At 32.3% G+C, this 24434-nt stretch overlaps 1 protein-coding gene across 3 annotated transcripts; it reads right to left on the reverse strand.

Annotated features, from left to right (window-relative positions):
- Positions 1 to 1851: 1851 nt before the first annotated feature.
- LOC130449657 (trehalase-like) lies at positions 1852 to 17065 on the reverse strand. 3 transcript variants are annotated; one of them, XM_056787609.1, is made up of 4 exons: positions 16882 to 17065; positions 9849 to 10462; positions 3928 to 4219; positions 1852 to 2757 (listed from the first exon to the last, which is right to left on the reverse strand). In XM_056787609.1, the coding sequence occupies exons 1-4, from the start codon at positions 16933 to 16935 to the stop codon at positions 1993 to 1995; spliced, it is 1725 nt and encodes a 574-aa protein (XP_056643587.1). In that variant the 5' UTR covers positions 16936 to 17065; the 3' UTR covers positions 1852 to 1992. The 3 variants fall into 3 exon arrangements, with proteins under 3 accessions (XP_056643587.1, XP_056643598.1, XP_056643595.1); XM_056787620.1 differs by lacking the exon at positions 16882 to 17065 and adding an exon at positions 12078 to 12225; XM_056787617.1 differs by lacking the exon at positions 16882 to 17065 and adding an exon at positions 16665 to 16869 and having other exon boundaries at positions 1896 to 2757.
- Between the last annotated feature and the right edge of the window lie 7369 nt (positions 17066 to 24434).

A 24434-nucleotide genomic window follows, 5' to 3' on the forward strand; every position in this document is an offset into this window, starting at 1 on the left:
ATACAGTATTTAAAATCTCAAATACTTACGTAGTTAAAATTAAGTTGGTTATTATTAGCTTTAAAATAGATAGTGATTTTTTAACACGTTTTTTATAAACTTATTATATTGTTGTATATGTATTGGCTTTATTATTGTTACGTTACTTATGACATTCAAATAAGAATTCAATTTACTATCAACTCTAATAATTTCTAGGCTTGTTTTGAAAATATTTTCATTTGCTATTAAAGTGCCACCTTAATTTGCTCCATTTCAACATACACTTTTTTATATAGAGATTGTTCTCTTCACCTCTACTCCTTCAGAACAGTATAGTAGCAGAATGTATATTCACGCGGTTGATTCTACAACAACAGATGGAACTGGAATAGTAGTGTGCGGGCCCAGACCAAAACATAATTATGCAATCAAGAAATGCGTCCAGTTAAATTTTGATAGGGATTAGCGTGAACAGTGTTAACAGAGCAGCTGTAAACTTCACTGTCATAAGGTTTGAGAATGTCTGGACAGGTTCAATGAGTTATCAAAAATAATAAAGCCACTCTTTCGGGGTACACTGGAGTGGAGGGAAGTTTATTAGTAGACAGGCTTGTTAAAGTGGGAGCGGATAAACCCTTCGTAGACCTTAAAACATTTTCTTTAAGCTACAGAAGTTGAGAAGGTTAAGTTAGGTTAGGTTGTATAAAATAGAAAATGAAAATTTTTGGCAACTAGAACCATCCCACATGCTGAACCTACTGAAAGAGGAATTAATAAATCAGCTGTAAACATTGGTGCCATAGCAACAAAAAGAAGTGTGAGAAAGTGTGATCAGTAAAATATGAACTTTAAACTATTACTTTACAAAAACCTCAAAAAAATATACAACTATATCTGTGTGAAAATAAGATATCAATTGTTTTGTCAACCACTCGCTCCAGATACTAGTGTTATGCGCCGACTGCCTAGGGCGCTTCCAAAAGCATTGCAGTGATTTTATTTGATCACTGACTTTCGCGGATGAAAGAACGTCGTTCTTAGTTCTGCTATTTTGTGATTTTTACCTTACGAAACAAGTTAGAAAAGAACAAAACAGTAATTTAGGTGATCTTTACCGTAAACTATATTTTGCATCATAGAAAGCCTCTAATCATTGCATAAGAGGCAACAAGAAGTTTTACCTGAGTTTCGTCCTTAAAAAATTGCTGCTAAAGGTGCCAGAAACGTCTTTGTGTGGATGATAACGATGATGCTGTAAGGTTGGATCAAAAAGATATTAACACAACTAATGTTTCTGACATTAATAACCCAAACGAAAACCAAGTAGCTGCTATGGCAGTTGTAAATAATTTAAAGGAGTGGATTCAATATTATTAAGATAATATTTTGTTTTAATTTGTTAATTTCTTTAATTAATATAATTAATCGTTTTTTGTTCATTATTTGATGTTAATTCTATTAAAAATAATTTAAATAGAAATAAAACTGATTTCGGAACCGCTGTTTTCATTCAATAATTTCAAATGTAATTTGCAAAAGTTTTGACGTCACAGCTGTGACAAGGACGGGGAAAAGGGCAAAAAATCATGAAATTCGTGTGACGTAATTTATGGATGACACCAGAGATCATTTAGGTTGTAGTGAATATGACACTATAAAAATAATACATACAATTGTCATAAAAACTCCTTCGTCATATTTTTGATCACATTTTGTATAGAAGTAGAATAACTAAAGTTTAATAACGTTATGTAGGTACTGAAAAATACCATAAAATTGGTTAACGTGTCATAACTCGTAAGAGCTGGATATCTTTTTCACTTCTTATATGGATTTATGAGAAAATAGTGTTCCTAATAAAACATCATGTTATTTTTTAAACAATATCTTATTAACAAATAAATATATTGTGTATACTGTTTTATCAACCTTCCAAATACGTCATATTAAAACTAAGATGACTTAACCTTACATTAAAATAGGATACAAAATTACCGATTATCTTTAGAGTTATTGTTTCATAAATAATCTTTCTATCATAGAGAACGCTACACCATTACTCCATCCAAATCCAGATTGAACTGTATATTCGCCACCACCACCATATCGCCCAAGAGTAACTGCATCATATTTTTCGAACATTTCGCCCGTTTTATTCATCCCTACCATAAAAGTTTTCAATATTTTGTTAGCTATTGAATCGGCGACCAATTTAGCTTCTTTATTGTCGGTATAATCTAAACCCAAAACAACCATTTCCTGTAACGGAGGCCAAACGTTCGGCAAATCCCATTGTTGACTACTCTCTATTAAGGAAGTTGGAACTCCACCAGGATAAGTATCTGCTTTTAGAGAAATGAGATATTCAACTGCTTTAGAACCGTAGGAGTCACGCTGTGAAATGTTATAGGATTTTGCCCAAAGGGGAGCAAAATTACTGAGATAAAATCCTTTCCTATGCTTGCTAGTTTCTAAATCCCAATCATACCAAATACCGTCCGAAACGTTGTAGAAAACTTCTTGAATAGAATTTCTCCACGTCATTTCCTTTTGATTATATTCCAAATTCTTTGTTTCATTATTTAAAATTTTATAAAACCTTGAAAGTTGTCCGAAAGCTGCACACATAAATGAATTTAAATCTACTGGTACTATTTTGGTTGTAGTTATATTAGTTAGTTGAGTCGTTCTATTTCCATCTTGGTCTTTAAACCATCTTGTTGAAAAGTCCCAACCGGACTCAGCAGCACTTCTTAGATCTCTATAACACTGTGCCTAAAATCAATCAGAAAAAATTTATAAACTAATACGTTTTGATATGTTTTAAAAACTACAGCTAGTATCTTAAGATTCAAAAGCTATGTACATAAAATAATATAGAAGCACTGGATAAGTTTCTTCATGGAACAAATAAAAGCACAGTTATTGCGACTTCTTTGTGCCCAATTTCTAGTTTTGCCTATAGTTACATGTACCTTTCAATTCTCTGACAGTAAACACTATACCAATCCCCATTAATTTTTGCTAGTATTCGTGCACATATCAAAATCATTTAGGAATAGTGGCATAAAGGGAACTAATCTAGACCTGGGCAAAAACGCAACAGGGAGGTCCTTTTTCTATCGTTTCCAAAACAAACCATAATACCAAACAAACTTTGACACCTACTCATAATAGTGAAAAAATATAAATGTGCGTTGAGAGAATATTGGAAAGCTGAAAAGCGTATAGATTTGAAAATAGGTTTTATATAAGTCTTCTAGTAAGAATTTGTAATGAATTTTTGTTGTTGAATCAGCTTCGATTGAGAGTATTGCTGAACCAGATAGTTAATCTTGCTTTATATTGTTTCTTCAGTAGTTTTTAACAATTTTTAAATTGAAAACTTTTCTTTGGAATGAAACAAGATCGGGAAATCCCCAGTTCATAGAAAACCTTTTTTATAAACGATTCAGTCACTCAAATCACACGCGTCAAGTTTTAATAAGTGAAAGGTACCATGTCGTTATGCAGATTGAAACGAAGAGTTATATTTTGTATTATCTATTTCAGATTCAGGGAAAACTGTATTTTTTCTATTATACCAATACCAATATATACCATCTAAAATTAACGGGCCCCTCAAGTGCAAGGTCGTGTGCGAGGGCTCGTCTAGCTATGCCACTGTTTAGATACTAAATCAATTACTGCTTTATCTTTGAATAATATGATGATTTTGATTTTTTTAATCAACATATTAAAAGCAAATTTTCTTAATACGGTTATTTACGATAATCCAGGATTCGAATTGATTATAAAACAACTGTACGGTAGGAAGAAAAATCTGGCTAAAACAGAAATTCAAGAAAGCTCTTAATATTTAAAAACAATTTAGAATATTCTGAAAGCTTCAAATTTTGTATTTGTTAAGTTTAATTGGAACGATAATATTATAATTGAACTCACTTTATCTGTGAAAGAACTACAAGTATTAATGTCCTCCGCATAAGATTCGGGTCTCGGAGTTTGATATTTAACAGCATATTGCACTAATTCGTGTTTCGTTTTGCCCTTTTGTACATAAACAAATCTATTTTCTAGCCACCAATTCAATTCTTGTTCAAGTGTATCAACGTGTGACTTCAAAAATGCTGTATCATTTGTAGCGTCTAAGTAAACTCCTACCAGTAATGACAGAAGAGGCGGTTGCGATCGGTTTAAGTAATATACACGGCTTCCATTTGGAACGAATCCATATCTAGTAAGAGAAAAAATAGTTTATTGAAGAAACCAAGCGTTTAATATGTGATAAAGTATTAACGAGACCGGAAAGCAATGTATTTTCTTCACATGTCGACATTTTATTGTCATTTTCAAAAAATTGTGTACATTGAAGTCGTGTATATGTCTATTAGATAACTTGGTCACTTCTACATAATTAAATATTATAGTCCAAGAACTACCAATAAAAAATGCATGTCATAAAGTACATGAATGTTTAGTGCATAGCTTCGCGGCCTAAAGGTGACACATTGTGGAACTTTCATCTGCCGGATCAGATCGGTTCCGTTTGAAAATGCCAGCCGCGTAAACGAGAAAAAAAAGGAATAAGGTACACACATGATTATTTTCTTCAAACGTTATTTGAATCGTAAGTATCAGCGGCAAACCATTGGCAGACGTTTTTTCTGCACTCAAGTCTTCGGCAGACGTGAACATAGGTGATCGGAAAACTCTCCTGAAAAATTAAATAAGGTACACGTGAGATACTTTTTTCTATTTCTTTCTTAGGTCATCAACAGCAGCGGGAAATTTATGGCAGACGTTTTCTCTGTAGCCGAGTCCTCTGCAGACGTGAAAATGGTTCGTCGGAAAACTCACCTCACACATGTCTCGAGATTTTGTTTTGCATCTCATCAGAAGGTAATAACTAGAAGGGAAACAGCAGTGACAGACGTTTGACGGATCCCCAAATCCCTGGTTGTCGAAAAAGAAAATTTCTTTTCTCGCCCAGTTAGTGTTTTTGGTTAGTTCCTACAGTTTGATATTTACACTAATATGCTCATTATGCGCATTTTGGCAAGCTATCCAAAAATAAAAATATTGCAATACGATGAATAGACGAGTAGAAAATATATTATTCGTATTTACGTAAAGGAAACTGTTTATTCTCTTACTCATAAACTCAAAAAATTGTGACAAAATATAAACTTTTTTCTTAATCGCATAATATTTTTATTATACATATATTCATTAAAATCATTTTTGGGTGCTGCGGCATCTCACTCAACAATAATGAGCAGATGTTTAGTTTGTGAATTACAAATGAATCGCGCGCAAATGTCTAACTGTGCAGCCTCTACCTGAGATGGGTAGTAATGAGCTAAGGTGCTTCAAATGCTGGATACCGGAAAAAGAAATATTTTCTACTTACTTATTTATCGCATTACGATAATTTTTTTTTAATTCGGGGCATCTTGCAAAAATGCACGTAATGAGCATATTTATGAAAACGACTGTAAGAACTAACCAAGTACAGTATACTAACTGAGCGAGAAAAGCAATTTTCTTTTTCGACAACCAGGGACTTTGGGACCAGGAAAACATATATCATTGCTTTTTACCTACTAGTTATGACCTACAGATGGGATGAGAAAAAGAATTTTACCTGTGGCATTTTTACTTATGGCATTTTCAAGGTGAGTTTTCCGACGATCCATTTTCACGTCTGCCGAGGACTCGGCTACAGAGAAAACGTCCTCCATAGATTTCCCACTGCTGTTAATGACCTAAGAAAGAAATAGTAAAAAGTATCTCAAGTGTACCTTATGTAATTTTTCAGGAGAGTTTTCCGATCACCTTTTTTCACGTCTGCCGGAGACTTGAGACAGAAAAAACGTATGCCAATAATTTGCCACAGATACTTACGACTCAAATAACGTTTAGAGAAAATAATCTTGTGTGTAACTTATTTTTTATTTCCTTGTATTTCCACGAAGTTCACGCGGCTTGCATTTTCAAACAGAACCGATCTGATCCGGTAGACGAAAGTTCCATAATGTGTCACCTTTAGGCCGTGAAGTTATGCACTAATCTTTCATGTACTTTATAACATGTATTTTTTGTAGGTAGCTCTTGGACTATTAGGTATGTTTACAATTTCGATTCAGATGGAAAGCCAAATACCAAAAGAGCATATACAGCATTGTATGTTTTTTGAGCTTCATAATGTAGTAAAGCAACAGCTGTATCCAAAAATGTTTATCCAAGTGAATTAAACGTTTGCTAATGCTAAAGATAGTTGTCTAAGTTCAGATCTCTCTGATTCCTATCGATCAGGAGTACCAATACCATTAGACTACAACGTGGTAAGGGCAGATAAGGTCGAACATCCAAAAACTTTGGCAGCATTGGAAAAATCAACAGAACAGATGTCTGTGTCTCCCATAATATGTCCGATGCACCGTATTGCTTCAACGGCACCATACCGAATCGTTTTTTATTACTTGATCACTGGATACAAAAAAATGAGTCCTACATGATAATCCAAGGCACAAAAAGCAGAGGCACATCCTAGAAAAGGGCTTTTGTGTTTGGTGGAGTATACGCGACCTTGATCATTTTGGAGTTCTAAAACCTGTACAAACCGTTTATGCAGATCTTTATTGTGTTATTGTGAACAATGGGAACAGTATCCATTAATTGTCAATAGAAAAGGTGTTTTTCTGTAACAAGACCATGGAAAATCGCACTGCGTAAGAACGAAACTTGTAGCAAATTAATGAATTATGGTGGGAGTAACTCCTTCACCCACTATACTCGTCCGATATCGCACCCTCGAATTTCCATTTATTCTGACGTTTTCTTATTTACAACAAAAATTGTAAGATGTTCACAATGATATATCAAGATATTTTACTCAGAAACCAATTAATTTTTATCGGTCCATTATTGAAAATATGCACGTTAGATGACAAAATGTTGATTCCATTTGATCAAATAGAAAAACTTGTTAAAAATCTATTCATTTGATTTAATTCGATAAAGAGACAATACTTTTTTGTCCCTCTGTATATAAACATTAAATTGCTTCTATTTGCTTTAAATGAACTTTGGCACAAATGTAACAGCTTGAGAACAATTGAGTTATGTCACAAAAATGTACAGTCCTCACCGTTTTTGAATATATATTGATCCCCATTACAAATAGAGATAATTGAAAATGTATGACGGCAGTTTTTTTAACCTCCGATCGCTCCGTGCAGACGCTACGCGGGTAGAAGAAAGCGGGCATGTGCTATGCAAAGCTCTCGCACTACACACTCCGCCATAGTTGACATTCAGGCTTCAGTCGGCATTGTGCTACAGCCACGCAAACATGTATGCCATTATTGATGCTCCCGCCAAGTGTGAATTAAGAAGTGTGATTCGTTTTCTACAGGCTGAAGGCCATAGTGCTGCAGAAATCCATCGGAAAATGAGTCGTGTGTATGGGAAAAACTTCATGAGTGATGGTGTTGTGCGTGAATGGTGTCGAAAGTTTAAAGATGGCCGTAATGATGTGCATAATGAAGGGGGCCAAGGACGCAAATCTGTCATTTCAGATGACCTGGTTCAACGAGTTGACAGAATGGTTAAAGAAAACCGCAGATTCACCATTACTGCTTTGTCTACGGAATTTCCAGAAGTTTCAAGGTCTGTTTTGTACTCTATTGTTACTGAACGGTTAGGATACATTGGCGGCAACTTTCTTTAAAGAGGGTATTGAAAAGCTTGTCCACAGTTATGAGAAATGTCTCAATCTCTTCGGTTATTATGTCGAAAAGTAACAGTAAAAGTACCAGTATTTTGGTAATAAAATTAATTGTTTTAATGAACTTGTCTTTTATTTTTAACCTATTGGAGGTTGAAAAAAAAACGGCTCTCGTATTTTATTGCACGAAATCAATTTAGTTTTACAAAATAAAATATATACATATTAAAGGCAATCTCATGTTTCTTCTATTTGTTAGCTGTTTTTATCTTGATCTCTTATAAATTTCGGTCCGTATTTCTAACAAGAAATCGTTAAATTAATTGAAAAATTGATTCGGATCGTCCGTTTCATGTTAAGCTGAACTTTAAACTGCTGGTAACGTTTAAACCGTTTGTCGGTAACCGTTATCCTATAAAACGCGAGAAAAAACGCTACTGAGGTTTACAGTGAAGTTTAATACTTGGATCAAATTATTGATGATTAAAAGGAAAAAAATCCACTTGCAATAATCTTTCTCATATAACAGATACATTATTTTTCGAGCTAAAAATTTTTGTCTAAATTTTTCCTGGGATATGTCTCTTTTCAATAAAATATTGTTTCGATTTTGGTATATGTTTCTTTATCTGTCACTAATTGGCTGTCTTTCTGTACCTAGGAATATGTTTAAAAAATACTTTTCTCAATTTTGTAATCGTCTGCATCTATGATTTAATTCATTTTGGAAACCAGTTTTATTAAGATTTACTGCAGCAATTATATTTTTAATATTTTATTTAATAAAGTTGAAAATTTAGAAATATTATATAACTAAAAAATTTTATGACGTTCTTACTCAAAATTGACCTAATTTTCCATGTAACATTCGAAAATGTGATCAAATAGTGCGTTCAGTTTATAAAATATATGATTTGTACAACTACTTTTGGGACATCTTATATTGCTGTAAATATTTTTAGATGGTAACCATAACTGATGTTCATGGGGCTATGAGAAAAAACTTTTGAAAAATGTCACCATTGGAGTAATAGGTCATGAAACATTTGAAATATTTCTATTTTAATTAATTTAGTTTTAATTAACTTTAAAGTTATATCCGCTTTTCATATACTTACTTTAAGTAATATATTTCAGGTATTAAACTATGGGTGATTGAGAAACATCAGAAAAGGTAATAAAAAGAAGTATAATGAAAATATCAAAAATTGTGGTCTATATATATGAGGAAATAATGAAAAACAGTGAAATGCTGACAACAAAAATTGAAAACGAGAATATTCGATAACAATTAGGCAATTGTAGAGGATCTAAATCTGATAAAAAGAACAAGAAAGAAAATACAAGCAATAAACAAAACTGCAAAGTTTAGCCACTCGGGTAAAAAATGTCACTTATAGTTTTCACTTTGAGATCTTTGTTAGTAAGTTAGTGACTAAAAAATTATGAGCTAAGCATTTTATTGATTACTGTAATTTAAATATTTAAACAAATAATGACCACCCGAAACAAAAAAGTGAAAAACCTTCATTATAAATTTCAAATTTAGAATTTTCAGCCATATTTTCCATATAGAATTCGAAAATGTGATAAAATATATGATTTGTACAACTACTTTTGGTATATCCTGTATTGCTGGAAATATTTTTAGATGGTAGCCGTAATTGATGTTCATGGGGCTATGAGAAAAAACTTTTGAAAAATTTCACCATTGGAGTAATATGTTTGACTCATCATGAAACATTTGAAATATTTCCATTTCCTATCATTTCTTGATTTTCCGATAGAAATTTTTGGAAAATTCAAGAATTACAAATGTGTTGTATAAATTTTCATATATTTTCAATGCTTAAAAAATTTATGTTATGATTTTTCCTTTTTTTTGTATTCATTATTTACAAAACCTTTAAAATATTTATATTCCCTATCGTTTTTGATTTTGCTTAAATTTTTAAAAAATATAATGTATTATCCTTTCATTTATCAAGTTGAAGAAATATTTTTTTTTCTGAGCAAAACAAATGCATAATTTTGGAAACAAAATGTTGTTTAATATTATTTTTTATTATTATGTTTAATGCATTGTAATTAAAGTTAGTTTTATATGAAAGTTTTGTTTATGGTCGTGTCTTACCTTCTCACTAAGAAAAGTAAGTTTTCCAGCATTCCCTTCGCTGTTGTTTGCATTCCCGTGATAAGCAATCCTTTGACAATCCAATAAGAATCCCAGTAATAAATTTCTTTAAATCGTCCGCCCGGTATAATAAAACCATTTGGTATAGGTATCAGAGAATGTTGACTTGGATTATTTAAATTATTCATTTTCTTCGCTAGTTTAGGCCAAATGTTATACAATTTCTTAGCGAAATCTTTAACTTCAGGATTTGTGATATAATTTAAAAACCTAGGATTCTCTTCGAAATCAGAGGGTATCCAGGGAACTAGCTCACCTTCTGGAATAAAATTGTCTTTTACGAATTGAGTTATTTCATCTTTATTCGGATCATTATTAGTATTTGCTAATAGCTCTTCAAAATTTTTGAGAGTAATATTTTCAGGATTCTTTTGAACTAAATCTACAAAAGTTTTTGAGTCACTGAAAATTCTTGCACTCTGAATCTTATCCAATAAACTTCCTTGACAGTAAACTTGACTTGAGCAAAGTTCGGTTAATATTGCAGTCCAACCGTTCTGACAGCCGAAAAGAGTCGCTACCAATGTGAATAAAATCTTCATATTCAACGGCATCTGGAACAAAAGGAAAAATAGCGTAAGTATAGGAAGTTTTTGAGAGATTTAATAAAATATTTTTAGATTAATTACCCAATTTTGAAAATTATAAGAAATATACGGAAAAGAGCAATTGCCGGAAGATTGGTCAAAATCATTAATTTATTTAAAAAGGTGACAGGACAGTATGTGACAACGATAAAGGTATAGCACTCCTCGACACATTTTATACCGTTAGCACAAATAGGTTGAAGACGATTAGAAACTTTGCATATATATTAGGAAAATATCAGATAAATTTTTACTGATCAATTACCAATCGACAAAATTTTAAAGTTCAAAAGATATTTAAACCATGTGCTATGAATATAAAATGGAATTATATCCGCTTTTCATATGCTTACTTTAAGCAATATATTGCAGGTACTAAACTATGGATGGTCGAGAAACATCAGAAAAGATAATAAAAACAAGTATAATGAAAATATCAAAAATTGTGGTCTCTATATACTGTCAACAAAAATTGAAAAAAAAAGAATATTCAATAACAATTGGGCAATCGTAGAGGACCTGAATTTGATAATAAGAATAAGAAAGGAATTACAAGCGATAAACAAAACTGCATAGTTTGGACACTCGGGTACAAAATTTCCCTTATAGTTTTAGCTTTAAGATATTTGTTAATAAAAATGAGTGGATAAAAAATTATGAGTTTTTTATTTATTTTATTGATTACTGTAATTTAAATATTGAACACCCGAAACAAAAAAGTAAAAAAGTTTTATTATAAATTCATAATTCCGGATTTTCTGGCAAATTTAGCTCCTGGATGAGCTTTTTAACATCCTACAATTATCGGCCAACACCTTTGGGATGCTCTGGAAGCCCTTGTCCATCTGTGAATTTGGTAATAGGGCGACAACTCCGAAATAAACACAAATTTTCAAAGAATATTCATTATATTTGATTTTTTCCAGTAATAACTTCATGTTTTCCTAGATTTTTCCATATTAGAAGCATGAGTCAGAAGTATAGAACGAAATACGTTTCCATTATGCAGTAAAGTCAATAAATGAACGCCAATGAAATGAATTAAATTGATTTTCAAACTCTTCATCATCCCATATACATCATTACAATATAAAGTATCCATTTCAATAAAAGTTTCCGTTTTAAGAATAGTATGACCTGGAGAGTTCGTCACGATATTTTAGTTTTAACTCTATTCTATTAAACGAGATCCTAAGAGTTATAATTGCTTTGTTGACAAATTCAAGTCGCAACCAAGTCGTTTAGGACTTCTTGACTTATGAAATGTGCCTTGTTTGATATATTTTCTTTAAATTCAGATTCATTGTCATCATTGGCTCGTATGGATGTAACTGGTATAGGTTAGTTGTTACTGTACTCTCAGTTGACTCTAAATTTGAGTAACTCAATGTGAGATATTTATTAGAATTAATATCTCTTATATCGGTGACAAAAATAGCGAAACGTGATATTTTGGTTCGGTCCAAATGATGTTTACAGCAACCGACAAAGAGCCCTTTCTTCCAATCACTCAAATTCTCAACACAAATATGAGGAGCCCAATATTTGTTTTAATAAGCCACAGGGAAACCAAAATACTGACGATAACTCTACATCACAGCTTTCTTTGTTTGCTGAAAGTCAATTTCCCACAAATATAATAAAAAAGACAGTTTCTGGCATATTCACACAATCACAGCAATCACTTATAAATAACTAAACGTAAACTAATACGAAAACAATCAATTTAATGACTATTTATTCGCGTTTGCTTTAAGAATGAGTCTAAGTGGCAAAAATGATATTAACCATTAAAGTTCGTGTGGCATGACTAGTGTAATTAATTAATTGAAACTTATTATATGTTGATGAGACAAACCCCAGAAGACGTAAAACAATGAACAATGGTGGCAACTTTGACTTCAAATCAATTTTTGTGATTACATCAAGCGATAATATTGATTAATAGCCTGATATTTGAATAATTCTTTTATAAAATAATGCGTCAATCAAATGAATTGCAAAAGATGATAGATGCCGATGAACGAGTTATTCTAGCTTAATTCTAGAGTCGGAGCAGTACAGGGCGTCAACTATATGAACTATTCATTCGAAATTGTTGAGGGTGAACAGAGAGATCGATATAAAATCATTTGTGAAAGTGAATTCATGAAGATAATTAGCAAAAATGATGTAGGCCAAGAAGGCATATGTATTCAAGCGAGACAAAGTTTTCTATTGAAGTCTAGAACATAATATTTTTATTTTTTAATGTGGTATATTTGGCTCTTATAGAAGATAAGAATGTGCGATTAATTTTACCTGACATCAAGGAAAAAAGAAGCGTATTACTTTATTACAATTATTATCTGATCTTCTATGATCGACTTATGACTGTTGTCGACAGTGATGGGATTAGTTATTTGATTTGGTAAAACAGATTCATAATTCCGCTCCCAAAATATAAAGTACAAACCGAGTTTTCTTACACTATGATAAACGGAAGTGCACCAATAAAGTGGTTGATATTCATACATGTGGATCATGACCCTTGAATTTGACGATCCTAAGAAAATACATGTGACATCTGCTACCATCATTGCATCATAATAGATTAAATCCAACAACAAGCAGGATGAAACTGGCTGCTGTGGCATCTGGTTACGTTGAATAGAGTATTAGCAATAAGAAGGTTTCAAATTTCATTTCTTTTGACTTGAAAAGCCAAAATATAAATATTTCAAACAATACCAACTATACTTTCCATGTTCTTTTAAAATATGTGAATGAGGATTTTGAAACATTTGTTAGTAATTTTATTTGACGTTACAAGGTATCTACACCTGTCAGATTAATTATTAAAAATTTGACATTAGGAACAGACGTTTCCCGGAGTTGTTGATTTTACAATAAAAATTTCAAAACTCGTGCGGTAGATGTACAGCCGCAATGTTGTTTTAGTAAACAAAATAAGTAACCAATAAAAAACTGACTTTTTCGACTGAACCATGACAAGAAACTAGCAGGAAGATTACTTGTTTGTATCAAATAAACCAAAATTGCGGTACTGCTGAATATATATTTCATTATAAAATTAGCCAATAGACATTAGGAAATGATCATAGTTACGTTGTATAGATGAGCGTTTAGGATTGGTGACGTGGTTTAATCATTTCGGTTTTTCGATGGGTCCAATATTGTCTGTTGCGATAGTAACATTCCTTATAAGTTTCTCAAAAAGCCTCAAAATTGCAATAAATAGCTTCGAGCTTAGAAATAAGCCAAATAATTGGATCTAAACCGCATCTAAAAACGCTGAAAACGAAGCTGTTTTTAGCCTTCTGTGAAAATGAAGGATAAGAATAAGAATAGTTATTCTTAAAAACCAGGCTTTCAATATGAAGCGAGAACTATTAGAAGGAGGAAGCTGTTAAAAAGATTTGGAATCTTTCCGCGAAGCTTCTGCAGAAAAAGTATTTCATAAATTTTAATCAGAAAATAGACCTATTTAAAGACGGTTTTTGTGGATGTTAGAAACGCACGTGGCGCCAAAAGAAGAGGGCTACAAAGGCATGTAGGGAAAAGAAAATCAAAGTTATAAGAAAGATTAAGTATGGAAATCTATGATGGAATCTCACCGGATAAGTTACAAATATCTTCCGTCAAGCACGCGTGGGGTGAAAACGAAGTAACCTTATGCCTAGTAGAATTTATCGACATTTATTGTAAACTCACACGTCGTTCTGAATACAACACCCAAAACTGCACAAGGCGGAGAAACCGATTATCAAAACGAATCGATTACAAATCAGGATTTGAAGGAGACAAGAATTTGGTAAAAGAATTGCTCAATAGGTATTCATCATCTCAGTAAATAGACACGACTAGGTGTATAGAGAATAGGGATTGATATCAGAAAGGTAAAAATATTCGCTTTTCTGCTGTGACCGAAATGAAAATAAGACAGTACTATTGGGAGACAATCTCAACTGAATCTGGAATATAAGCTGCTGATTTACAAAGCTATATCAATATGGGTTTCCGGAAGACAGCTATGGAGTACTGTGAGTAATTTGAACATTAAAACAACAAGATATCATGGTCCTTGGTACCATCTGTGAAAACCGAAATCAGCCGTTATAGTGAAAGCTATAAAATCAGCAATAGTGCCCATAATAATATGCTTGAGCGTGAATTATTCAACTGAAGCGTTCTAATCTATGGACATGGACCTAACTGGGAGATTCAACTTAGAAAATACTTGTAACTAGTTATTTATTCAACACTTGAACAGAAAAGAAATAAATTATCTATTATAATCGATAATTCATTATATATCGTATCGAATACTTAATATGTAATATTTAAATAACAATTATATAAGAATAATTTTTGATACAATCCTTTCTTTCAGCAAAATGGTAAAAGGTAAACATGTCTCAAGGATAGATAGAAAACTGAAAAATATTTGGAATTTGCTCAGTAAAAAATTTTACTCATATTTCACGATTTTGTCGCAACTACTGGTATTATGGTAATGAAATTTTATACAAATATGTTTTGGAAACTAATACATCCAATGAATTTGTTTTTATGTCTAACTCTCATAGAGGGCGCTAATTACACATTTCGTTTTCGAAATATTCCGATTTGAAAATTATGAAGTAATGATAAATGTATTAATTAAACAAAAAAACACAAAGTGAAAATTAAAAAAAAAGGGTAATAACATAAAATAGAATTCAAATAGAGTAGGTGTTCACGAAACAAGACTATCTTTTTTTCTAAATAATCTTCTAAACGGTTGGGAGTCAGCTATGTGGTCATTAAATTGACGTTGAATTCTGACTTTCAATCCTTGAGATGAATATTTATCCCAAATATTTTTCAGTTTACTATCTGTCTAGAGACGAGACTACCTTCTTTAAAAACTTCTTGTTTCTTAAAACTTTTGATATATTAATGCATCTAAATGTTCTTGATTTAAGGTCACTTCTGTTTTAAAATTAATTTTCTTAATTTTTGGAAAATAAAATTTGACGTTTCGACTTTTCTTTAAGTCTTTATCAAAATATGATAAAGACTTAAACAATACATAAGTAAAATGAAATAAAGGATAAAAAGATTGTTCAATTAAAGCAAATTGATTTACATTTGATCAGATGATAAAGACCGAAATAAGGTGAAAATGCCCAAAATATTTTCTTAGTTAGAGGAACCTAAAATAATGTATATAGAATTGTATCTATTATTAGTAAAAATAACTGAGAGCAAGATTTTATCTTCTAGTTTCATAATCATTAACTGAGATCATACTATTCCTTCTTCTTTTCTTTGGTGGAAACAAAAGTTTTTGGAAATTTTGCACTCTAATTAAAATTATTGCTTTATTGTGGGAGAGGGTCTATTATTTTTTTTATTATTTGCATAAGAATATTGACTACGAACTCGCTGTGAAATTACATAACTGTTTGGACCATTTACTTTGAGGAAGACTTGCAAAAGTATACTTTATATAAATTTATATAAGTATACTTTATATAAATTTATATATCATTTTTGAGCATGCTTTTTTAAGCCTATACACTTAGAAACGCGGACCTCTACCTATCTACTCCACGTTCAGAATTAGTTAAGGTCTTAATATTTTACACTGCAAAAATTCCGCAATAATTTGAGGGCACATTTACTGGGAAGTGCCTTTTACTCTGTAAACGGCTTCTATTCTAATAATATTTAATTCCGGGTATGCTGCATACTAGCTCAAGTTTGCTATAGACTTCTATACTAATTATTACCTGGTACTATTACATATAATTTTGCTATTCATTGTGGTTTTCTTCTGTATATTAGAATTTTATTTTATTTAGTTATTTTTATGTTTCTTTTTTAGTTTTTACAAGCTTTTGTTTACAAAACATGTTTTGACAATAAAGCATTTCTCTCTCTTTTAATTTCCATTTAATATTACTAGAAATCTTTTTATTTTTTTGTTCGACTCAATTAAACTTGTTAAGGCAGAGAAAATACGAAAACTATGATTTAAAAACAGATATTCATTACAAAATTTACCTCATGAAAAATATAAATGCTCTATAACTATTTTATCCACATAATACAAATAGTGAAAATTAAATACAAATCTATTAATGACTACATTTTACTTAAATGATGCAGATTGGTAACTTACCGAAAATAATATCAAATAATTACTGAAACAATTACATTTATATCACTAATTTATAAACCGTATTGTACGTTTAACATTTGGAGGACATAAAAGTAAATATTTGTATACCAGGGTATTGTGATTAGGTTTACACCAACGATAATAGTTTGTGTGTTTGTAATTTTGTTTGCGAAATACATCAGGGATATAGAAAAAGTTAGCTAGGAACAATGTTTACCTCAGACGAAAAAAAATATAATAAAAACACTTTGAATATAAAACACAGTAACATAGATAACTACATGGAGTATAGGGTTATCCACAAAATCGAAATAGACCAGACTAGCTGGCGGCACTGTAAGCGTAGATTGTTGTGTACCTAAAGTCACGCTTCCTCCCGGTCACTGGTCGTCGACGACTATGACCGAATAGCGGCGACTAATTCACAAAGCAACTAGTACTGCTTTTTAAACGCGACTGTTTTCCTAGGATTTTCTAGTAACTGCCACTTATTTCTTTCCTCTTTTCGCCAAAGAGTGACGGCTCTAGCGAGACATGCCTTCTCTGATGAAGTTATTGGTTTCGTTCGTTGGTTGCATGAATTAATCGTGAGATCAACTTATCTAACAACTCTCTCAAATTGAATCGCACCACCCATACCTCAAAAGGGAGGGGCATATCGGAGATGCGACTCAATAAGGGCATAATAGTTTGTTAAGGAGGTGGATAAGTTCAGTTTTTTGAAAACTGATCTCAGCGCAAAACAAAAGGAACTTAATTTTTTAAATAAGGCGGAGTATGTAACTCCCATTTCAAGGAATTGTCCACAACAAGCCCTAAGAATTTTACAGATTCAACGATGTCAATGGTGGACGTCAATGGTGGTTTTGTGTAATTAAAAATGCTGTATTTTATTTTTATATAATAAACTTTGGTTCTATAAACTTTGACACAGAGAAGATTAAAATCGCACTATGATTTAAGTGTGATTAGGTCACTAGATATGGTCCTATGGCGTGCCGTGAGATCAGGGTTGCTCCAAGAGAAAATAGTGTCGTCTGCAAATAGACATATTTGCAGACATGTCGTTTATAAACAGAAGAAACAAAATAGGGCCTAGTACTGAGCCTTGGAGCACTCCCTATTCTATTGGCTTTTTGATCTTAGATAACGTGTGAAGGTGTGCAATTGGGCGATAATTCGATGCTTGATTTTTATCCTCTTTTTTATGCAGAGGTATAATTACAGACGTCTTAAGGTAATTGGGAAAAGTGCCATTTTGAAATTAAACGTTAATTAAAATGGTGACGTTATTTAATGTGCACTCGGACAGCCTCGAAAAAATTTTTATTGTATATCCATCAGTTCGAGATGAGTATTTATTTTTGATGTCATTAATTGTACTGCGAAGCTCTGCTAAAACTACCGGTCATAAAGAAGAAACTGTAAGTTGAGATTAGCACCAGGGAGATATGAAAGCGGATCATGAGAACTATTACAGGAATTCCAGCAAAGTAGAATATCCTAGCGCATCTCGGATTCATTAAAAGAGGTGGCGTATTCTTGAACAGCAAAAACTACTGGTAGTGTGGGCGGCCTGTGACGAAAGTTTCATTTAGAATTGAAAATAATATATATTCTATGAAATCTTGATCCGACAGTGAGCAACTGGACAAATATCTATAAGATAACGCATCGCCTTATTTTCTTCTTTTTCAGTCTCAGCATACGTTCCGTGTAGCTTAGGATAATCGTGAATTTTAGGTATTTTTTACTGTCATTAACAAAATAAAACAAACAACATATCATCAGAATAATTAAATGACTCAAAATGTGTTAAAAAAATAACAGTTTCTTCAATAACTATAAAATTTTCACAAAAATTATTACTAACAGATTTCAAAAAATGCTGGATGATGTACAACCACGATAACCAGCTGGCTTCAGTGCAATCGACGAAATTCACACGCTTAGAGAAATAATCAAAGAAATACAAGCTACCATTAGCACTAGCATTAATGGGTTTTGACAATATATTCAACTTGATTTATTCCAGAGCAATAATGGAAGCCCTCAACCACCAAGGTGTCGTTAGCCTTTGTCATACAATTCTACTCGCGATAAAATAAAATTTTTTAAAATTTGCAAATCTTAAGTATTGGTCGCAATGTTGATAGAAAATTGAAAGTAACTGGCATCGACATATTTATTTATACCGCCAACCAGCAGCTCGATCACGGAAATAATAGGCTACTCAACCAAATCACATTTCATACGTTTTATACTTTAAATCAATATGAAATTTTTGTGATATCTTCATTTTGCAATATTTAATTAAAATTATTTTTTTAAAAATAATTACAAAGGGTGTCTCAGAAGTAATGTCCGCTTTCATGAGTAAAAATTCCTACACTTCAATTTAAACATTTAAACATCATTTAAACAACTAATTCTATGAGATCTGCAAAAGTTGTCGAATAGTCGAATGTTTGGAAAGCTTAGACTTCTAGACCTCTATTTCTCTAAATTATCGCCGTTTTGATCAATGCATTTTTGCATGAGATACACTATCTTCTTTCCGCCGCGCTGTGAAGATAGATGGAAACAAAACCTTGTATTAAAGTATTAAAGAATCGACAAATTGTCTTTGTGAATGCCGCCATTTCTCGGAAAAAAATACTCCAAGCTGCTGAATACAGTGTCTTCTTCTGTCAATTTCCATCATTATACGCGCGTATAGGTTTCGACTTGTCAATGGGGCGACACTTGTGGCTGCGAGGGAGTTTTTTGTTTTGACACTGAGAGAAAAGATTTTCGAGTACATAAAAAGAAAGTATTTCTCAATACGTAGTTGGAAATAATATTTTATATATGTATATGATTACGCATTGATTACATGTTTATTTGATTGTTTAAAAGATTTTTTCCTCTCCTTGTGTTTAGTTAAAAAAACTTTTTCATTAGTTTGAAATTTCCAAATATGGATAGTTCGTTGCGTCTAAATATGGACTATTCCATATTTGGATACAAAAATTTCTTCTGTATAAATTCAAATTTAATTTTTGGTTCTAGAATAGCGTCTACGAATTTGAAATAACAACGAAAAATTATGGATCACAGATCACATGACAGAAGCTATACGAATGGTTAAAGAAAAAAAATATTTAATTTTTTTAAAAGCAGCAAAACACTTTGATGTACCAAGAACCACATCGTTTCGATTGTATTAGAAAAATGAGCTAACTCCAGAAGAAGCTACAAGCACTAAATTGGGAAGAACATCTGTTTTAGGTGATCAGCTCGAAAATATCCTAGTAGAATATACTTTAAAGATGAAGAGCAAGTTTCACGGCTTGATGATGTTCGCCGAATGGGAAACATGTTGACTAAATCATTTGAAGATTCCTTTCGGTGACTCCGGAATGGCTTGAAAAAAGTGGCTAAAGTTATTTTTAAAGCGTTAGAAGCAAAAACTTTCGTTGAGAAGACCCCTGGCACGTCTTTTATAAGAACGTTTTGTTCCAGTAAAGAAAAAGTACACGCTTTTATCGATCGTCTTGAAGAAGTCTACACTAAGGGCAATTGTACTCCGAATCGCATATATAACGTTGAAGATTCAGGGCTGATATTGGTTCAAAGCCAGATACCCCAACTTATCGGTCACAAAGGAAAACGATAACCAGCTTCACTTACTTCATCTGAAAGAGGCTCATTAATGACTATAGTTATGAACGTTACTGACAATTTTGTGCCTCATTACATCATTTTTCTCGGGAAAAATATGAGCAAACAGCTAATGAGAGGCAGTCCTTCAGGTGCCGTAGGTGTGGCACATTCATCAGGGTATATACAAATTCACATATTTACAGATTAGTTTAGGGATTTTATCAAACATACCAACCCAACCCCAGAATCGAAAGTTTTATTGATTTTAGATGGTTAGTATTCACACATTCGAAAAATGACGTTATACTAGAAATTGCAGGGGAGAACAATGTTGAAATTATTTCTATAACTCCACACACAACCCACATACTTCAACCTTTAGATGAAACTTTTAAGGGACCACTGAAAACCGCTTATAGTAAAGAAATACGTATGTGGATAAGAAACAATAACAAGCAATCAAGTCCTTATGACATTATTAAACTATTTGGCAGATCTTATTTGAAATCACAAATAGGAGAAATTGCAACAAATGGCTTTCGCGTTACAGACCTTTGGCAATTAAATAAAAATATATTGAATGAGATCGACTGCATTGCTGCCCAACAAGATGCAGTCAAAACGGTTGCACAATCAATGCCACTCCAAGAAAATCAAGTTTTCAGTAAAAACTATCATCAAAAAACGATGCAAGACTTCCTGATAATAGTTTTTTTTAAATGAAACTTCTTTCACATCAAGACAAGACACAGCATTTCATCCAGAACAATCAAATTCTAGATTTGCTCGCAGTACTCTAAATCTGGAATTAGCTCAAGGCCAGAAAAAAAGGAAACTTTCTAATAGAGGAAGAAAGGCAACTACTGCTGAAATAAGGAAATCTTCTCCATATTAAAATCAACTCATTGACAATAATAGAAAGAAGAATAAAAAAGAGAATAGGTTATCACTGCTAAAAATCAAGACACACAAGGAAAAAAATAAAGTAAAACAGCAAAAAGAGGGAACCAAGTCTAATAATAGTCCCATTGATTCCAATGATGAAGAAGAAAACACTTTGATACAAACAGTGAGCCTGATAGGACAGACAGGCTCTTGGTTCAGAAGATGCAGAGTAACAACCTGTTTTCACAAAATACTCGAGGAGAGACATGGACCAAATGTCTCATGTGGGATTCTGCACCCATGGTGATTGCGCAGATAGCTGGAGATATGATTTTTAAAATTGATCAAAGTTACTGTAGTATCTCATAGAAGTAAAGGTTTATCATTTATAACTTTATAGTGATAATAAATAAGAATAAAAATATTTGATTTACATTATTGTTTTCTATAACACAAAAACAAAATGATATTTCATGTTTGGTCACTTTCCTCTACGTCGCACATTTAGCTCAATTACTTTAAATTATAATTTTATGCAATTTTGATCTGATCGTTTGACCGAGACAATAACTGGTAGAGACCTAGAAAGTTTAATTATGATAATATGTAATTTTTATGGTTGATTAAATGGTTGTACTGAAGGTTAGATAAAAAATATGTACTTGGTTATAATTTATTGTTTGAAAACTTGGGCGTCAACAAAATTTAATTCTATTATCTAATTGTAAATTCTCACGACTCAAACTTGACTTAACTAGCACTGCGTGGTTTAATCGTTTTAATAATGAAGATTTAACGCTTCAAGATCGTTCTTACTCAAATCGTCATATCATCGATTATCCGAATCCCTTGCATCTTCTAAAGATACCATATTTAAAATCATTAGTTAATATCTACAAAAGTTGTTGATGAGTACCACACGAATTAAATGAGATTCAAGCGAAAAGCCGCGTCGAGTAGATGTGTGCAAACAGATCTTGCTTTGCCGAAAGTTGATCGTTTGGTTAGATGGGTTGTCACTTGCGATGAGAAATGGATTTATTTAAATGACCCCAAAGTGAAAAATCAGTGATCAGACAAAGGACACCAGAACTCGTCGCAAAGAGAAGTCGCTTCGAGCGTAAATTCTTGTTTATTATACTTCGAAATCTTTCTAAACGGTTGAGTTATCAATGCTGAGGTATATAGAGGACAGCTGATGCGAATGTATGAGGTTTTATCGAAGAAATATTCAGGTTTAGTTAACCGAAAGTAGGTTCTCTTATAACAAGACTATGCTAAACCACATGCTGCGAAAGTAACACGGAATAAGACCGTATTCCTGCGTGAGAAAAAAAATTTAATTCAATGGAGATGTTGAACATACAGAGCGCTAATATTTGCATCTAATCCCAATGAATGTTTTTATCAAGGTGTCAAACATCTTGTTGAACGTCTTTTTGTATGATTATTTAACAAACAAAATGAACATTCGAAACCGAGATTATTTATAAAACACATTCTAGTTCTGCTAAAGCCGTTACTACACGATGGGTCCAACTTTTGGGGTCGCATTCGTGTTCCAACGTACGCTAAACATTCACCTTCCAATATTGGATGAACTTTGAACGAAAGCTGTAACCTTACCTAAAGAAATGAAAACGTGGCAAAAAGTGATGAACACCATGCAACAGATATAAACACACAAGAAGTGTGAAGAAGTGTGTGTAGTTGTACCATAAGTGTTGGTTCCAATATCGTTCCAATTTTGGGTACTTCTTTAACACAGGTCAAAAAACCGACTTTCCATGGTCAACATAACCTTCGTCGAATGACATGCGCACTACAACCTCCCGATACGTCCAATCATGCGAGCGTCCAACGTTAGAAGCATTGAATGCATCGTGTGGTACCGGCTTAATACAGGTACTTAACTAGCATATTCCGAATTTGAATATACAGATGTTAATAAAACGAAACCAGCAGTAAGAGAAAATTATTTTCCTGAAGCCATGATAGATAAAATATTCTAAAAAGAATACAAACAATAGGACAGTTGTCTATCTATTTTAGTGAATATACTACCAAATATGCCACCAAAGTCGTAAATCCAATATGATACTATTAACTAACGGTGTTATAACCCAACATGTATTAAATTATATAACAATGCTTTGGCAAAAATTCAATAATAGAGAATTGCTAAAATTTAGAATATACAAAAAAATGATAATGTTATTAATTATAACAAAATCCTACGTAATGCGATTTCATATATATTTTTCAATATTTTGGATTCCTTGTATATTTTTATATATAATAACTCCGTCTCGCCAGCAACGCAAAGTCAAGAAATGGCATTAGGTTCAAAATTAGGTGCTCTGTAATTTTCACAGTAACGGAATACTCAAATTTGCGGTGCTAAGAAAACGTGATACTAGCAACGCAATGAAAATAATTACAATACATTGATTGTTGGATAAAAAAAATATTAGGCGCTGAAGAGTCAATATCGTGAAAGTGCCCAAATAATTAATAAACGAGTTAATTTTTGTTTATTTTTAATATATGTAATATATTCCTTATATGTTACACTTTCATAACACCTAACCTAACCTAACCTAAACTAACCTAACATTAATCCACTACTTTGTCGTTAATGTTATTTCTTCTACTTTCATAACACCTAACCTAACATAATTTAACCTAGCCTAACCTAATGTAACCTAGCCTAACCTAACCTATTACTTTTTCGTTAATATTATTTCTCATACGGATCCTACTTTCATAATACCTCTTTTTCCTTACTATTACTATTTTCATTCAACTTTTATACGTTATACCTCGGACGGCTTCTACTTTCAGAACACGTTGCTAGCAACATGTTTTCCTAGTACCGCAACTTTGAGTGTTCCGTTACTGTGAAAATTACAGAGCACCTAATTAGCACCTAAAAAGCACCTATTTTTGGCATTTTCTAAATGCAATTTTCCGACTTTGAGTTGCTGGCGAGACGGAGCTATATACAATTCATAATTGTAAGTTTGTATTAAAATAATTAATATTAATTACAACTACATTTTTTTAAATTTAATAATAAAAGCATATATCGCCGTTTTCATGAATTGAAATATGTTGTACTTTCTGTATTGAAAATATCTAAAACTGCATATATGTAGATTTGGTTGCATAGCTTATACACAAAGACTTGTCTTCGGCCTTGACGATTTGTTAGCATTGTCAATTGTCACCTTTCACCAT

This window comes from Diorhabda sublineata, chromosome 1, assembly GCF_026230105.1.
Source record: "Diorhabda sublineata isolate icDioSubl1.1 chromosome 1, icDioSubl1.1, whole genome shotgun sequence".
Taxonomy (NCBI): domain Eukaryota; kingdom Metazoa; phylum Arthropoda; class Insecta; order Coleoptera; family Chrysomelidae; genus Diorhabda; species Diorhabda sublineata.